The sequence below is a fragment of the Pleurodeles waltl genome, chromosome 4_2 (assembly GCF_031143425.1).
Source record: "Pleurodeles waltl isolate 20211129_DDA chromosome 4_2, aPleWal1.hap1.20221129, whole genome shotgun sequence".
Taxonomy (NCBI): domain Eukaryota; kingdom Metazoa; phylum Chordata; class Amphibia; order Caudata; family Salamandridae; genus Pleurodeles; species Pleurodeles waltl.
Window position 1 is genome coordinate 372,799,592 of NC_090443.1, and position 18,988 is coordinate 372,818,579.

The window sequence follows — 18,988 nt, forward strand, 5'->3', positions numbered from 1 at the left end:
ATTGTTAGACAGCGTGAGCAAACACTGCTCCGGAGCAGGCTGGTAATGATAGACTTAGACATCCTCTATTTCCATTACTTTTGAAATGGCATGGCCTGGATAAGATTTCATATCTTCAGGTTGGAGAGGTCCACGAGAAAAATCCATAATAATCCCAGATTTTCATCAATGTTTTTTTTTCTTAATGCACGCAACTATAAACACTCCAATACAATCTGGTGCAAGCATATGCAAGTATGTACTTTGACACTCGACTTAACTACTACATTTTACTGACTGATGTTTGAAGAAATGTATAAACATTAAAGAAACTGCACTGTCATACATGTAGAAATCAACTTTCTATTGGTATTTGTGAGTTAAACTTTATTTTGGCAATACAATAGCTCCACAAAGCTTCCTTTTGGGAGAAAAGTACTCATTAGATTGTCCTTGAAAGAAAATGTTAAAATGTTTAACTGAATGTTAAGGAATATTAGAGAGGGAAATACACTACTAGTGTAGTCTAGGACTTTAAACAGAGTTAGAAAGTGCATACACCTAAACTTACATTACAGCATAACACAATCATAAAAGTAAATCATGGTTACAAATGTCATTTGTTCGTAGATTGTATGTTAGGCAACATTTAAAAACAAAAGATTTGGCAGCACATCTCCATTGGTTTACCCGGTGTATTGCTTCCAGACTGAACCCAAGTGGAGACATTGATGGACCAGTCCAGAGTTCCGCCATATATTTCAGAGCCTCCTGAACCCTGGACGTCCACTTCATGGAAGCAGTATGTCCTTCCGAGTTGTCCATCATCGCTGGCAGCACTCCCTCCAACATACTCATGTCCTTAAACCCTACTTGTCAGTTCTCCTGCTCGGAGGGTTAGAGCCAATAGTCCCAATAGTGACTATGTGCCCACTGGCATATGGGCGTAGCTGAACTTCCCCCCCCCCCCCCCCCCAACGGGGGTTGTCAAGTCCTGTGTACCTCTACAGAGCAGTGAGGTGTTTATATAATCCTCTAAAGTCCGATATTGTCATTCCCATGAGGGAGCTACAGGATAAATGTGGAGAGGATCTTGCACTGCCACTTACCGAAGCAGACTGGACCATGATACTAACCGTACACAGAGTCATGGAACACTCATTTTAAATTAATTCATTTTTATTTTTTTGCACGGGGCATACTTCACCCCCAGTAAAATTATTCGCATCTTCTAAGCTACCACAGCAGCTTCTCCCAGATGTCGAGAGCTAAGACAAAATGCTTCACATGGTGTGACCTGACCTGACCGACTTTTGGGAAGAAGTGGCCATATGCATTAACAAAGCTACATAATGGTCTATTCATCACACTCCATTGGCAGGTCTGTTGGGGGGATTCCCACATCCACACAACCATAGAAGGTCACTACCAGATCTGTGGATCTCGCCATGGTCCTGGCGAAGAGTGAAATTACCATGAACCAGAAAGCCCCAAGGGGCCCCAAGTTTGATTAAACGGAGAGGGAAACTCCGTAAATGAGCGGGCTATGAGAGCACAATGCTATTCATGGCGGCGAAAAGGGAGAGATGGTCAATAGATTATGCTAAAGCATGAGTTCACTTAGTAGACTGCTTGAAAGAACCAGGACTTGGATACCCCGAACATTCCACTCCAAATGTAGACGAACCAGCAGTGGAACACAACTAATCCTTCTTATCTTTATGCGATGTAGAAGGCTCAGAGTACTCTGTTGATGGGAATTTCATGACACTGCAGGGAACAAGAGCCATGAGATGTGTGGGGCCAGCCAGAGAACCCAACCACCTCCGCTGCATCCTCCTCAACACCCGCTCCGCTCGCAGGCACGCCATCAAACTTTGGGACCTCCTAGACTCCACAGCCCCGACGTCGCCTTCCTGACGGAGACCTGGCTGAACGCCACCTCAGCACCAGACATCGCCATAGCCATCCCACAGGGCTACAAGATCTCCTGCAGAGACCGCACTAACGGAGTGGGAGGAGGAATCGCCATCATCCACAAAGACTCCATCAAAATCTCAACGAACACCGATGACACCCTCACCACCGCCGAGCACATGCACTTTCAGATCCACACCGACCCAAACACCACCCTCAGAGGAACTCTCGTCTACAGACCTCCGGGACCCCACCCACAGTTCAGTGACACCATCGCCGACCTCATCAGCATCCACTCCCTCGCTTCCATGGACTACATCCTCCTCGGGGACCTGAACTGCCACCTTGAGAACAACAACAACGCCGCCAACTCCACCGCCCTGATCGCCAACCTCGGACTCAAACAGCTCGTAACGACACCCACTCACGCCGCTGGACACACGCTCGACCCCATCTTCTCCGCAAGCCCCCACGTCTCCTTCAACCACACCACCAAACAACACTGGACCGACCACAGATGCGTCCACTTCACCTTCAGAAAACCCATCACACACCACTGCACCCAACAGCTACCACGCCGCTGCTGGGGCAAGGTCACCGAGACACAACTGACTACCGCCCTCGCCCTGAGACCACCGACCGACCCAGACACCGCTGCGACCAACCTCACACAGTGGATCAACGACTGCGCCAACACCCTCGCCCCCTCTCAAGACCTCTACAACCAACCAAACCAACAAGAAAGCCGCCTGGTTCACCGAGGACCTCCGGATCTCCAAGCACACCTGTCGGAAGCTGGAGAAGAAATGGCTCCACGACCGAACACCAGACAACCACACAGCCCTTGAGAGCGCCACCCGCAGACACCACCAACTCATCAGGACCGCCAAGAAGACCACTTTCAAGCACCGCCTAGACAACAACGCACACAACACCAAAGAGCTCTTCAGCATCGTGAAAGAACTCTCCAACCCCAGCTCCATCACCAACGACATCCCGCCATCTCAAGACCTGTGCGACTCCCTGGCCACCTTCTTCCACAGCAAGATCACCGACATCCACGACAGCTTCAACCCCGACCCCCCCGCACCCACCACCGAGTCCACCACCCCTGCGACTACCACTCGCACCAGTCACCTGACCGTCTGGTCCAGCGTCAGCGATGAAGACACCATCAAAACCATGAACTCCATCCACTCCGGATCCCCATCAGACCCCTGCCCTCACCACGTCTTCAACAAAGCCAGCGCAGCCATCGTGCCCCACCTCCGGAAAACAATCAACTGCTCCTTCGAGACAGCAACCTTCCCAGAAAGCTGGAAGCACGAGATCAATGCCCTTCTGAAGAAGCCCAAGGCGGACCCCAAGGACATCAAGAACTTCCGGCCCATCTCCCTGCTCCCTTTCCCGGCAAAAGTGACCGAGAAGATTGTCAACAAACAGCGGACCCGCTACCTCGAAGTTAACAACATCCTGGACCCTTCCCAATCCGGTTTTCGCAGTAACCACAGCACCGAGACCGCCCTCATCGCCGCCACTGACGACATCACTTAGGTTGATGAGACCACATTTTTTGTAACTCATTCACTTTACTCTTTTTCTAATTCACTTTGCTTTACTTGCAAAAGGTGTTTCTGGTATTGGGTGTTGCATGCTAAAGGAGTCATGTGTGTTACATACCAAGTGCATCATTTTCTCATTGAGCCACTTATGGCTGCTTTCTCAGATTTTCTTGTAAAGTACGGATTTGAACGTGGATCAAGAACTTCACTGCGAGAGATTAGCATAATTTCTTCAGCAGCTCCAACTCAAGATCACAATATCCTCTCGTTTTGCCATCGCCAACAAAAACATTTATCAATCGTCTGAACTCGTCCCTACCCCACATAGACTGCTCTTTAAAACTACAAGTAGTGCGTCACTAGAAGGAATTTCTGTAATGCATACAATGTACAGCTGCATCATCAAGGGATCCCGTGCAATTCAGTGAAGGGGGGGGGGGGTAAGACTTAGTATTGCAAATAAAGCAGACCAGTGGGTCTAGTGCTTCCGAGTGTCGCTATAATTCCACAAAAGATCTTCCCGATGCTCCTCAAATAAGGACAACACTCGAAGTTATTGCCGTGAAGGTCCCAAAGGTACAAGAAACTCAGGATATACAATGTGACCACAATCTAAGCATGGGACTCGACTGTGCAAGGGAAGTGGGCCAATAGCTTGCCACTTAAGGGGAAAAAAAAGTTTTTAAAAAAATGCCTCCCCAAGCAGAGATGTCATAATCATTAGTGCAATAGGTGAAGTGTCAAAGGAGCATGAGGGAACACGCTGCATACAAATTACGTATTTTACCATGCAAATTTAAGGGATGGGGGGGGGGAGAAATAACTGTGCCCATTTTTCTTGCTAGCTTTAAGCCCAAGCTAAGCTTGTTATGACATTGACCGGCTGCAGAGTCCATGTGGGAATATGGTGTTTCTACTAACATTCTACCCAATTGCATATGTACACTCACTTGGTGACAACTTATAAACTGAAGAATTAGCATACGACTCAACGCTATTTAATAAACTGCAAGACAAGGGAACAAATGCTTGAAATAAACTCAGACACATTCCAGTATATCATTTTCATCCACTATGCACTCTAGACAGACCTGGCTAGTGCAAATTAGTTTTGCACAGATAAATAGTTCTCAATTTATAGACATCAGAACAATAAAAAGGATCATGGCTGATCTCCCGCGAAGGTATCAAGGCGCTGGGTTTAGTTGAAGAGCCAGGCCTTGAGTCTCTTCCTAAAGTCTGTCAGGAAGGGGTGATGTTCAGCAAGGGTGGGGGAAGAGTGCTCCAGTATTTGGCTGTGAGGAGGGAGAAGGAGCAGCCACCGCCTTGGCTACGGCGGATATGCCGTGTTTATGCAAGGGGGTGGAGCAAAGGCTTCTAGGTGGTTGGTGGACGTTCAGGCAGTGGTTCATGTATGCTGGTACTTGGTTGCGGAGGGCTTTGTAGGCATGCCGTAACTTGAATTGGCATACTCTCTGGACGGGAAGCCAGTGGAGGTTTCTCATGTGTTGGGTGACGTGGGTCTGTTTAGGCAGGTTGAAAATCAATCTGGCTGCTGAGGTCTGTATTGTCTGGCGTCTCCTCACAAATTCTGTGGTGGTGACTGCATACAATGCATTCCTGAAGACCAGTTAGCTAGAGATGGAGACTTGGGTGACTTTCTTGTGTTGATGGGGGGGGACGTTTGAAGATTCTTCAGAGCAGGTGGAAAGTGTGAAAATAGGTGGAGACTGTTTATCTGTCACAGCATGGTGAGTTTGCTCTCCTGGATGATGCCAAGGTTGTGGGCGTGGTCTTCTGGTGTGGAAGTGGGTCCAAGTTTGTCAGGCCACTAAGTGTAGTTCCAGAGGGAGGCATAATTGTCGAAGATCAGCAGTTTAGTCTTGCCAGTGTTGAACTTCAAACAGTTGTCCTTCGTCCAGTCTGCAGCCTCTGTCATACAAGTGTGGAAGTTGGTCTTAGAGGTGGCGAGGTCTGCTGAGAGTGATAGGATGAGCTGGGTATCATCAGCGTAGGATATGATGTTGAGATTGTGGTTTCTGACTATGTTAGCAAGAGGAGTAAGGTAGGTGTTAAAGAGGGTGGGGCTGAGGGAAGAACCTTGATGTAAGCTGCAAAGGGAGCTAGTGGATTCCAAAGTTAAGGGTGGTAGTAGGACTCTCAGCATTCGCCCTGTAAGGAATGATGCAATCCTCTTGTTTCTTGATGAGCGTGTGGTCAGATACAGTGTCGAAACCTGCAGAGAGGTCTCAGGGATACGGATTCTCCCTCATCAAGCAAGGTGCAGATGTCATCAGTGGCAGTGATCAGGGCAGTCTTTGTGCTGTGGTTAGCAGGTAAACTTGCAGGTTTTTCTTCATGTGAGTTGCTGATAGATGGCCTTCTCCAGGACTTTAGTAGGGAAAGGGTGCAGCGAGATAGGGCAGTAGTTCTGGAGTTCGCCCAGGCTGGCGGAGGATTTCTTGAGGAGAGGTCTGATTTCTGCATGTTTCCATGTGTCGGGAAAGGTGGCTGTGGTGATGGAGGTGTTGAGGATGGTATTAAGTTGGTGACTGATTTTGTTGCTCTCTAGGTTGAAGAGGCCGTGGGGGCAAGGGTCCATAAGTGCTTCTGAGTGAATAGAGCTCATGATGGCCATGGTGTTTGGTGTGGTGGGCTGTTCCCGTGCATTGAGTTGCTGGGCGGGAGAGGCTTCCTTTGGGGTGAGGAGGCTGTAGACGTAGGTGGGATGGGGCTCAAAGTTCCTGTAGATGATAGATATCTTTTTGTATAAGTGATTCGCTAAAGCATTGCAGAGTTCTTCTGAAGAAAGAATAATGTTTTCAGTGGCTGTTGGGCAGGAGAACTCACCAACGATGAAGAGTTTCTTGGTGTGGTTGGCACTTGCCTCTATGCAGTTTGCAAGGGCATCCTTTTTCGCATATTTGAATCATTGGTGGTATTGGTTGAGGGACGACTTGAACGTGGCTCGGTTTGTAGCGTCTTTGTTGGTGCGCTATCTTCTCTCCAGTTGTTTGCAGCTGCCTTTCATAGTGCTGAGTTCTGGTGTGTACCTGCAGCTTTTGTATGTTTTGATGGGGGCATCCAGGTCAGCTGTGTTAGTGAGTCAGGGGTTGAAGTACTGGACTGCTTGTGGCTTTGGGTTAGGTGGCATAGAAGGCATCCATCCATTGGGTCTGAGTTACTTTACTACAGCCCAGGAACGGGAGTTGGAGGCGGTGCTTGGAGGATAAATTGGAAATGCAAAGATTTGAATTTGTGACCCACAGGACACGCCAGCAATGATGGCTTATCCCACTGAGCCCTTTATCATAGTGTTCAGCCTGGACTGGAGCACCTCTGTAAGGGAAACCCTCAAATATATATATATGCCTTCACCTGCACTTCTATGAGCCAGGATACGATCATTTGACACCCGCTGTGGTGCTCCAACTTCAGGTAAACCTGTGACTGCAGACTGACTGCCCATGTGCCTAAAGCACTAGGGTTTACAAATATGATATAAAGTAATTTAAATGAGAGAAGTCTTGCTGGAGAAATAAAGGAGTTTGATGAGAAACTAAAGAGGATGATTATGGGAAGTGGAATGTTTAGAATGAAAGAGCATCAAATAAGCATAGGCAAAGCTAATAGGTCTCGCCTATGCAAGAACTATTGGCTTTATCAGTGAGTTTTAGCCATATTGTACACCAGCGTGGCTGCTGTTCAGCAAGGCTGAAAGTTAGCGGCATTGACTGGAATGGCATGGATTGTCATATAATGGAATGTCAAAGAGTGGAGTAGAGTGTTGTGGAGTGGTACAGAGTGCCACGTATTGGAGCAGCTTAGAGGGGAGTCACGTAGGGTGGAGTGGACTGGAGTAGAGTGCTTTGGCGTAGAGTGTTGCAGAGTCCAGCAGCATAGAACTCAGCAGTGTACAATGCAGTATCCTAGACTGCAGTGGCATAGATTAGGGTTATGCCCGGTAGAATTCAGTGGCAGAGTGTAGAGTAGAGTGGCATAAAGTGCAGTCCAGTCATGCAGAGTTGAGTGGCACAGAGTGCATTGGCATAGAATACATTAGTACAGAGTAGAGTGGTGTAGAGGGCAGTGTGGCAGAGTGGCGTGGAGTGGCAGAGAATAGCTTAGGCTTGTGTGAAGAGGCAGAGTGCTGCAGAATACAAGGGTGTAGAGTGCAGCAGTGCAGAGTATAGCAGCACAGATTTCAACGGTGTACAATGAAGCATCAGAGAATACAGAGGCATAGGTCAGAGTGGAGTGCAGTGGTGCACCGTGGAGTGGTGCAGAGTAGAGTTGGGTTATGTAGAGTGACGTAAAATGTCATGGCGTGAAGTAAAGTGGTGTAGAGTGCAGTGGAGCAGAGTAGAATAGAGTGACGTACAGGGGACTGGCACAGAGTGCAAGGGGTAGAGTTGAAGGTTACAGAGTAGAGTGCATTGGCATAGAGTGCAGTGGCGTTAAGTGGAGCTGTCCAGAGTAGACTGGTGTGGCCTAGAGTACAGTGGCGGAGAACATAGTGGAGTGCATTGGCCAGAGGGGTTTTAAACTGGGATGGTGCAGAGTGGATTACGCATGGTGTTGTAGCACACTGCCATTACAGACAACATTTTCAAATTGAAATGACCAATATATTCGCACAGACATTTATTTTTAGTTATAGAACTAGGCAGTGCACAAATGAGCGTGTGGAATTGCCATTTTCTTGTGTATTATTTATTTTGGCCACATTAAAGTATTTGTTTTCCACACATTTCAAAATGAACTAAAATGTGCTTCATTTCTGTGTTCCGAATTCTGATGTATTCTGAACAATGCAGTTCATTTAAATAATGTTTTTACTTGAAAAAAACCTTTCCTATCCCCAGTATCCAGCAAGATTGCCACACAAATCCTCTCACTTTGAAGTCAGAGAAAGAAAAGTAAACACCAAGCTCCCTCGGAAGACAGCGCCTCACATTAAACCTCTGTTTTTAAAGGCACAGCAAATGTGATGAGATAAGAACAAGATTTACAGGCCTGTTTATATAGAAAGGAGCACTGGTGGGGAATACAGGGAGAGTTGGTGTGAAAAGGCTTTGCTCCTTGGGAGGAGAAAGAAAAAAGAAAAAGAAAAAAGAAAAAAAACACACACCACGCTGGACAGACTAAAACAAATAAGGCCAGCACATAGAAAGGCAGAAAATGTGAGTTACAAACCACAAAGCCAATGGTAAACAACAACAAGAATGCATCCCCAGGGAAGCTTTCTGAATATCCCCAAGATGTTTTTAGCAAACCAGAAAGCTGCTCTGTCTGATAGGCTTCAAACTAAAAAGGTACTTACTCTTCCCCCCCCCCCCCCCACTGCTCACAGCTGGGTGCAGACAATGTTGGTGTGGTGAGCTTTGAGCCAAACATGTAACATTTTAACTTATTTCAATTCTCCCTCTGTGTGACTAACTATTTTTTTAAGCACTGTGCATGCCCAAAAACTAGGTTCCGATTCACAATAATCTAATGGTCTATGTGAAACTTTTGCAATATGCACACGACGCTTATGGAGGCAAGTGGTGCATAGCTTGTACCCTATGATTCTTTTAGATAATGCACACAGCCAAGTCTACCCAACTGCCGAACTTATGTACGAAAACAAGGTATGCCTATTTTGATTGAGCACAGTTAATACAATATGGGTTAGGTTCCTCCCCCCTCTAAAATCAACAGAATGTACTCAAGGTTCCTGGGTGCCATTTTGGAAAGCTTGGTTTAGTTTACAAAGTAGGTGCTCTGTGAGAAGCACGAAGGTCACAGATGAGCTCCAATCCATGTTACAGTGAATTAAGATATGCACACAGACATCAGGATTTGCACACATTGTGAGAATTTACAAAGCTATGAATGGCAAATATAAATTTTTGGAGATGTCTGCATCATTCAAGTTAATGTCACTATTGAATGTGAATTTGTAAAGTCCACCCCGGGAGAAACTCACGTTAAGGTGCAGCTAAGAAAACAACCACAGTACGAGCCATAACATGAGGACATGCTGTATTGACTCCATGCAGAAGTGATGGGGAAGTGCTCAATGGTAGGCACAGTTTCCAACCCTCTGAAGTGCAAGACCAATGGAGACTTCTCATGGTCAAAAGTAGTGCGGCACACGTGTGACTATGTGGATCACCCAGAAGTTGATTTGAGGGAAGTGCTGCAGAGGGAGCATGTTTTGGGCTAGATAAAAAAAAAGCCCTCCTCTTGTTTGCAGATAAATATGTGACAGACGAAGTGATCTGCACTAGCAATCCAGTATGGACTCTAGATTTAGAACTGCACTCTCCTGCATCCAGTAAGCTACATCCCCTTGGCGGTTACCTTACTGCTATACAGCTAGAGTCCTGCATTTTTTTGTATCCAAACTTCTCTATGCCTCTTCCTTTGATGGCTCAACATTGTTGCTCCTGCGGCATGTGGGCTCCACTGGGTTATTTCCTGCGGCAAGTGTGCTTCCAGCACCTGCTCCACATGAAGGTAGTTAACACTCCTCCCTTATGTGGGTATCACTGTTGCAATAAAGAAGTGACTATAGCAAACCTGCAATGGTATAAAAGCAATGCTCAAGTAATCTTCACTTACCATGACAGATACGTTTAACACAACAAGCCCCCACACCCCACCAAGCTAGTTAATGCAATCTTGATGCAAATGGTACCCCCCCCAAATCAATTTATCAAACACTATTGCAGAACACTCTGGGGTTCTTTGGCCAAAGTCATGCAGCAGAAGGCACTGGTGTGTTTCATCAAGGCTTACTTGTGATGTGCTCACACCAGGATGAGCTTTCTTATTCTCTCACAGTGTGGCATCCAACATTGCTCTGAAAGTCATCTCAGGCATCTTCATGAGCTACTTTCTACTCACCCACTGCTACCTTGTAATATTATGTGCCCCCAATGGCCCGTCATCAGGACCTTTCCAGATTCGCCACCAAAGGGCCCTTCCTACTCTTCGGCTAGGAAATGGCTATGGCATTTGAGCCTTTTTAATAGGTTTCACTTCAGAGTTATTGGAGCCAGCCCCACCGTAGTTATACCGACAGGCCTTGTGCAGCATACCAAGAGAGGACCACTGAGCATCCACTCTAGAGCATCAGGCTTTTTCCACTACGAGCAGCTACAACTTTGTTTAGGCCAAAGACTGTACTGACAGGATTCAGGCTCGGTTTGGCCATCACCTGACAAACTTGTGTGGTTCTATGACAATATCATCCATCACCTGGGCATTCCTAGAGCTTCAGTTACACTTTTGAGAATAGAAGTCATACCTCTATGTCTAAAATCATGAAAAACATTCCATATTAGGGAAGGAGTGCATTTTTTTCTGTGTCTAAACCTTTGGAAGAAAAATATTTCTATGACAAAAAGCAAGTCATTAGCTAGGTGAGGGGACAGGCAGAATCTTTTATTTTGAAGAACAAAACAGACGCCCTAACCTTGGCACATTGTGAGCAACATAAGAGGAAATCTTTAACCTCATTCCGACTTTTTATTTAGCTTCTGGGCTTTTTTAGATTTGAGACGCCAGAAAGAGGTTTAATTAAATTAACGGCCCTTTCCAATGGCCAACAACTCACTGGACCATGCCAGAAAGATCTTCCCTTTCTAGCTCCTTGTAAAGAAGAGGACGAGGGTTTGGCAAAATCTTGCGTTAGCTATCTGAAATGTCTTCTATTTTTACCTAGAACTGTGAAGTGCAGAAGTGTTTCAGGGGCCTACATGGTTAAAACCTAGGTGGGAAGGAGAGCCGCTAGCTCCATGTAATATTAACTCCTGATCTCTTGTCCACTTTCAAAGCTACAATGAAGTGCTGAACTAACACACTCTTAAGGGTCTAGCCCTGTGAGCATTTTGGCCCCTCTGGGATCTGGCCCCTTGCCAAAGATGTTTTGCTCTCTGCTTGATGCATTTAGAATTCTGTCAGGATCTGTAAGGTGTGTGGGTTTGTTTGATGATGGTGTTCCGTTTAGGGAACATATGATCCCTACCATCTCCTAGTTACCCTCTTTCTATAAGATATGGCACAGGCAGCTACCACTGTGGTCGTTGGATGAAGCACATTTTTTTAGTTCTTCCTCTGGTATTCAGTTGCCCTTGGTGTGCCTTAGGATAAATGACAGCTTATGCACTGGTGCTCAATAGCTACCTCCTCTTCATATAATGGATTTTGAACCCTTGTTATTTATATTGTCCTACGGCCAATACTATACTGTGCCGTAATATTTCATGCCACACCCTGGAAGTTACATAAGCTTGGGGTGGGGGGGGGGGGGGGGTGATGTGGAGGCTACAGACTGTCAGTGTGAGAACCATAATGGTGATAAACTTACTTTCCTTAACATGTCCACTTAGGACCAAAAAGAATCATAATTCAGACAAGGGAATATATAATGTTTTATTTACTTGAAAGAATATAATATTGTGGATGTTACCTTGACACACAAATTAAACCAAGAACATGGGTAAAAAGGGCAGGAGTGTGAGCAACAAGGAGCAATCATGTGTGTTACTCTGGTAGACAATACCGAAGATTTCCTTGGCACACATTGTAAAGCTTCTGATGGCTAACTGCTACAACTTAATAACAGGGCTAAGTATGTCACAGATGCCACCGTGTATGCAGACCTGGTAAAGGTCAAACCCCATAAAGCTCAAGCAGCTCATGGTGGCCAGTCATCAGTGGAAATCTGGTAGTGGGTGTCAAGAAGAAACTCTGTGGCGCAAGTGACAAGGTGGTGAAAATGGAGTGGTAATCTAAGAATCAGGACACACAGAGAGGTCTAACTTAATTTGGATGATGCACTTTTAAAATGTTTCTTCAGAGTCGCCATGAAAAAGTTTCTGTGGAAGGGTCGATTAACGGTAACTGGTTGTCTATTTTTGAAAACCGTACTGGTGGTTGGGAAACTAGTTTGGAAGGTGAGTAGATACGTTCTATACTCTGCTTACAGTGTGCTGAGAGCTAGTGACTTGTTCCTCACTCAGGTGTAGAGCAGATAGACCTTTCTTCTGAGTGTCAAATTCCATAACTTCAGAACACTTAAGTGTCAACAACTTGGTCTGGTGTGTCAAAGCTATTAACAACGTACGAAAAAGATCAGCTACAAAATATTTAAAAATTCAAATTCGTACAAGTGTGTGATAAACTTAAAGTCTCAGGATAACAACATAAGACATTAACAAATAATTAACATACATGGGCCTTATTTATCTAGTCTGTAGTTAGCCTGAAAGTATGTAATTGATCAGCCCATCCAGGACCCCGGAACAGGAAAGAGTCAACAAACAATGTTCATTATCAACAAGGTTTCCCTCGAAGGGCGCACAATTTCACTGTTTCAAATGACAAACTTCTATGCAACAAAAACCTAAACAACAATCTTAATTGTGAACTATGCCTGGAGTTTCACTAAGAAGGCAGCCAACCATCATCAAAAAATCCTTCAAGTAGGAATAATTGGTGCCTGGCACTGTTACAGAGCCACAGGACAGACAGGGGGCATTGGGTCACAACCATGGTTGTTGAGGTAATTTGCCACTTGGTTCCGTTCTACTATTACTCAGCAAACGGGCCAAGTTCGCCGCTTCCGACTCAGCTCTCACGGTACTGAGGGCAAGCAAAGGTTTTCAGTGCAAGTAGCGTGAGGGGACAAGAGCTCATAACAACAGCTGACAAACAGACAAAATAATCTAAGGTTGCGAGGAGTGTGTCTTTTACAAAAACAAAAAACACGCATATACTTAATTCACACAACAAAGCTAAAAAAAAAAAAAAAAAATCAGTATATGGTAAGGGAATTCAGTTCTGCGTCTCCTGTTAGGTTCTACAGAAGATACTACACTTTCTTGCTCCATTATCCTTTCCACATCCAGGCAACCCTAGAAATTGTAGTCCCTTGTATCCGGCAGCAGAGCAGTTAATTTGGAACTGATGCAGATCATCATTGTTACCCCCAGAGTAATTGGAGTGCCACTCAGTCACTTGCTGAGAACATGCTGATATCTTCTCTGATAATCTCTTCTCTTGCAGGACCAGGCACACTCTTACCTCTACAGACAGACAGGTTTCAAGGCACAAGACAGACTCCTCTAGACTTCAGATGATGTCTCCTAAGCTCTGGGAGGCACACTGTCAGGCAGAAACCAGCCAGGGTCACACTGCTCTTCGAATACACTTCCTTACCTGGTCATGAAGACCTGGACACTGAAACTAAGTGAGGTGGGTTACAGTCCTCTTTTCACCACCGAGCTAGGGGATATTACTTCACTGTCTCACCTTCAGAACCAGTTTAGGTAGGTTGTCCTTTCAAGTGTCCTTTGCTGGCTGCTCCCCAGACACCACCTTTGTGTAAACAGATGCTTCTCACAACAGGACAACGGGGCCATCTCCAAGTGGAAGGACCCAAAATATGGACACAATGAAATTTAAGTTATACGCACCTGGCTGTCAGCGTTTGTAAAACGGTTATCAGTGACAGGCATACCTGGGACCTGGTCAAGAAACTTCCTCAGCTTGAGCAAAGGAAGCTTCAGTCCCAGCCATCACCCCTGCATCTAGCGAATAACAAGGCTCAGGAAGAGATGTTAACAGTCCCTTGATAGCAGTCTTCGTGGTAATTCTAAAGGCAGCCTCATTTCCATCCTCCTCACTTCAATGTCTGAATCTACACCCCCAGGAATGCAGTCAATATAGCCCTACTCTCTAAGTTTCTGGGGTTCAAATGACTCAACTTTACACAGAGAGGTGCATCAGCAGAACACACTTATTGACCAAGAATTCATAAACAGTATACTGTCACCACTGTTTTACATGCTACACTCAGGACAGGGAAGTAGAGCTCTGTCCACTAAGAAGACATGATTGGTGCGTCTTCCTTGGTTACCGGACAGATCGTGTACATCACCCTGGCAAGGCCCCTGCGCACATGCTAGACTGGCTTGATGCCTTGGACACAAACAAGTCAAGCAGCCAGACACTCAGAGCAGGGAATCACGCCTACATACCATGCAGGGGATACTTCCGACCCAACAACTGTCAACAGCAAGGCCTGTTTTTTTTTTTTTTTTTTTGTGGGGGGGGGGGGGGGCAGATATGAGAGTCACGCGCGAGTCTGCCACGCAGGTCGAACTCAGTGAGGGGCATTCAATGGCGCACATGGAGAGCTCGAGTTCCCATGAGCTGCGGGCACGGGTGGGGGGAAGCAAGCAGGGCAGCCCCGGCTCCTTTGTGCCTTTCTGCTGGCCGGAGCCCCTCGGCGAGCAGACAATGAGCATTCTGTGCTGCCGGCCACAGGCTGGGCCCGAAGCCCATGAGGTAATAGGCCGGGAATGCGCGGCCTGCAACAGCAGCACTCCCCCTCCTCAAAGGGGGTCACTAATTAAAGGCCGAGGGAGGGGGCCCGGGACATCTTCGCTCCTCTCTGGGCGTTAATGGGGCAGGAATGTGAAGACTCGGGGCGGGGAAGGCGAGCACAGCCAGAAGGATGAATGGAAGGGGCCGGGGGGGAGACAGCAGCCAGGGGACATTGTCCCAGCTCAGCAGCAGCACCACCAGGCCCAGACCCTCATTCTCTAGGAGCGGGAGCTGCTCTTAAAAGCCAGCTTCAGAGTCTTCCTGGCTCATTAAACATGTACACTTTTTTGTTACGCAGATTTATTTTACATACTGCACCGAGTATTAGCAACAGTCGATTCCCAAAACTAGAATAGTCGACTAACAACATTCCACAGTGAAATAAGCGAATGTAAAAATTGGTTTTAACAACAAATCTACTGGACTTGCACCAAGAGCTGTACATACTAACGACCAGACAGTGCAAGATAAGAGTCAACAGAAAAGAAGCAAACAAGTAAAACGTGCATCCACACTAGTCAATAATAGATTAATCATAAACCTTCTCGTCCCTCCCCAAATTCAGTCTTTTCGGATCTCAACTAGAAACATCAAATCTTCAGTACACCCCTGCGACTTCAAACACTAATGCGAGCCTGCAAGAAAATGCTAATATTCGTTATTTAAATTAGTGCGAACTACAGCAACTATAGTGATAATTATATTGATGAAAGTATGTGGAAAAAAAGTGCACAAATCTGACAATCCATTCAGAGAACCTGGTCTTAGCCTGAAATTAAGTTTGTTAGCCTAATCTGTTTTACGCTCTCTATAATGAAACATCTCTCTACGGAACAGATGCTCTGGAGAGTCTAGGCGACCAGATGTATAGTCCAAAAACTTAATGCATGGTAACTGGATAAAGGAGAACACCTTTGTGATAGGTCAAATAGAATGCACACACGGGATAGTTCATCAAGGGAGAGACAATGCTCCAATCCGGGGCCTTCATTAAGCCACCCAATGCATTCTGGAAGTAAAGTCACTTCACCTGCGGCCAGAGCAAAGAGGCAGCCCAGGGCGTGGCTCATATTACCGGGCACACTGTTCCATCACCCTCCCCGCCTTCTTACTGGTGGAAACAATCATTCTAGTTCAGCCATGCATATTCAATGTACACAAAAAATTACACATAACACGCTGTAGCGCTTCGAACATTTGCCGTTTCGGAGAGCAGTGAACAACAAGTATTATTGGCAAGAAAATAATTAGAGCTCGTTTTGTCAAACAAGAAAAAAAAGCGCGGCGTGGCCAGGTATTTTGTATCCCGTATGCATTATCAAGGGCAAAAGTTTGAATCAGTATGAAGCGTCACATCACCAAGGGCAAAGCTTACGCTATGCAAAATAACTGCCGAGTCATACGCTCTAGAAGTGTAAACACTGACCTACAGGCTACACTGATCTCTGCAGATGGCGCATGAACCCCATGGGCTGCTGAGTGGACGAAAATGTGTACATGCTCCTGAAGTTCCCCAACCTCAAAAATAGGGCGTGCCGGTGTTTTAATACTATACTTAAGAGCGAAGTGCAATGGTTTGATTTAACCAGGATCACACAATAGGAGATAAAAATGTCAGGTTACACATCCTGGGTCAACTGATTATATTCCCTACCAATTATATCAAAATAGTGTGAATCGCTTTAGAGCCAACAGAAGTTTTGCCCTCGCCAAGACACGACTACTGCAAAAAAAAAAAAAAATAAATAAATAAATAAATTATATATATATATATATATATATATATATATACATATACATACACATACACACACACACACATACACACCCTGTTCACTAAATTACCGACCACGCCCCCTTTTTCACCCACACCATCTACTGTAAACAAGACTTGTGTTTACTCGGGCCACAAGGGAATAAAGTGCAGACTCAAGGCCTTAAACCGCTCACCTTGGCAGTTCGGTAATTTTCAGAGAAAGTTATCCCTCTGTGGCTGGCTGTGGTGAATCACACAACGTCATCGCAAATTATCTCAACCAGAATTGGGTGGGGGTGACTTGTGCCATGCCACACACGTCAATTACTCCTTCCGAAAACTAACGATACGCCAGTTCCAGCAAAACCGATTTATTGGCAGACGAGGACGTAGGGAAGGTGACGTCTTAAAACCAGTTTCCTCTAAAGTTTCCTTTTTTGTGTAATTTATTGGATTTCAATTAACATAAATATAACAACTCAAATAGCTGTGACCAAAACAAAAAAATGCGGGGTGCGAAAATACGCTAGTTTGCAATGCAAATTGCTATTCAAAAATAAATAAAAAGGTATTTATAACCAGTAGTGAAACGTTTTAAAAACGACACAGCAGAACTGAAAGGCAAGGCAAAATGGGTAAAACAACCGGAGTTATAAAAAAACAAAAAAAAGAGCGCTGGCTTTAAGAAGACAACTAAAAAAAAATACGAGAAAGCTGAAGTATCGAAAGAAACGTGTGTTTTTATCAGATAATGCAGCCTCACAGCAGGAGGATGCTGCTGCCCCGGCCCAGAGACTGCTGGCTCGGTCACTCCCACCCCCGGGCCAGGCACAAAGGAAGAGGCGAGAAAGAAGGAGGAAGAGAAGGAGTGGGGAGAAAGCCCGGCATGGAATTAGGGGCTCCTCTGGGGCATCCCGAGACAGCCCCAGGTCGGCGACTCCACTGAAATAAACCCTTGCAGTATAGGATTTACCGTTTCCGTGAGTTCCTTGCAAGTGAACAACGATGTCCCCTCCGCTACCCTATCTCTAACTAATTACCCATTCCCAAAAGACCTCATGGCTTTAACGCCGCCCCCCATCGTCCTTATCAATACTCACGGACTGTACCACTTAGTTGATTAAATGCCACAGAGTCGCCCCCGTATCACACCACCGGAATTTACGCCATACCCCCTGCACCTCGACTTCCCCCATTTTCTAAAATGTCACTCTTCTCATACACTGACACCCCCATTCTAGACACACTTTCCCCTGAGGGATCCCAAGTTTTCCCAGTTCTAGCCCTCCCTTCCCCAGATATCATCTCGTCCAGACCCCGTCCGGGTTCCTCGAATTCTTTGTCCCTACCCGGCCCCGTACCTTGTTCTTGACCTCGGCGGACAGGCCATAGGTGGGGCCCTTGTTGAAGTTGCTCATGCTTGCACCGGTGCTGGGGAGCTGGGCGCGGCGCTCCGTTAGGTCTGGGGGCGATAACGGGCTGCGGTGTCTCCTCCTCCTCCTGCCTGGGCTCCCGGGGCTGCAGCTGCGATGCTCTGGCTCTTGCCTCCGCCTCCTCTCCCCGCCTCCGGCCGCAGGATGGGATTTATCCTCCTCAATGAGCACACAAGGTTGCCAGCCCTGGCCTCCTGGCGGCCACTGAGAGAAGTGCTCCTCCTGCCTAAGCCGAATGTCCTTTTCCACAGCGCCTCCTCCTTCTGCCGCTGTAACCCTTCCTCCCCCTGCGTCGGCTTGTGCTCCTTCCTTGGCTTTACTCTTCCTGCCTCGTTTACCTTGACCGCCAAATACCAGGCCGTTAGGCTACTGACCCCAGTTCTGAACATTTCACCTGCAGTGAATTGTTTTCAGGTGTGTTAGTCTCGTTAGTTCAATGGAGGCAAAACACAACTACATCTCCCAGAATGCATTACAAAAACGTCCAGGACTCAAAACCTTTTCTGTAATGCATTCTGGGAGATGTAGTTGAGATGGAGGGAGGTGGGTAACTTAGTGCAAACCTCGTCCACCTGCTTGTTATTACCGGCCCTTAGGAGACTTGTGCATGTACCCTTTCCTCGCGGACATCTTCACCATGCCTCCTGCGTGTACAACACTTTCTCATGTTTCTTTTGCTACACCTCCTGCATCACGAGCAGCAGCCTCTCATGAGCTGTGTTGTATTGCCGCTTTTGCATAGTTCTTACACCCCCCTGTAGTGTCGCGTACCAGTGACGCAACTGGTACCGGGACACTACTATCATTGGGGTGGACAGGGTGTTCATGTTTCCTTGCCCCATGTGTTTTTCCCCCTACGTTTGTGCCACTATTATTTGTGCAAGAATAAAAATAAAGGGCGTGTCCAAGGGAGGCGAGGCAGGCGATACGGAGCGACTCAGGAGGTCGCGTCCATGTGA

The 18,988-nt window shown here is 46.4% G+C and overlaps 1 protein-coding gene across 1 annotated transcript in view; it reads right to left on the minus strand.

The window, feature by feature from the left end:
• CNN3 (calponin 3) overlaps positions 1-18,359 on the minus strand; it is a 164,284-nt gene extending 145,925 nt beyond the window's left edge. The window contains exon 1 of the mRNA XM_069231481.1: positions 17,958-18,359. Coding sequence (XP_069087582.1) covers positions 17,958-18,014 — 57 coding nt within the window. The 5' untranslated portion in view covers positions 18,015-18,359. The remainder of the gene's footprint in view (positions 1-17,957) is intronic.
• Positions 18,360-18,988: the final 629 nt, after the last annotated feature.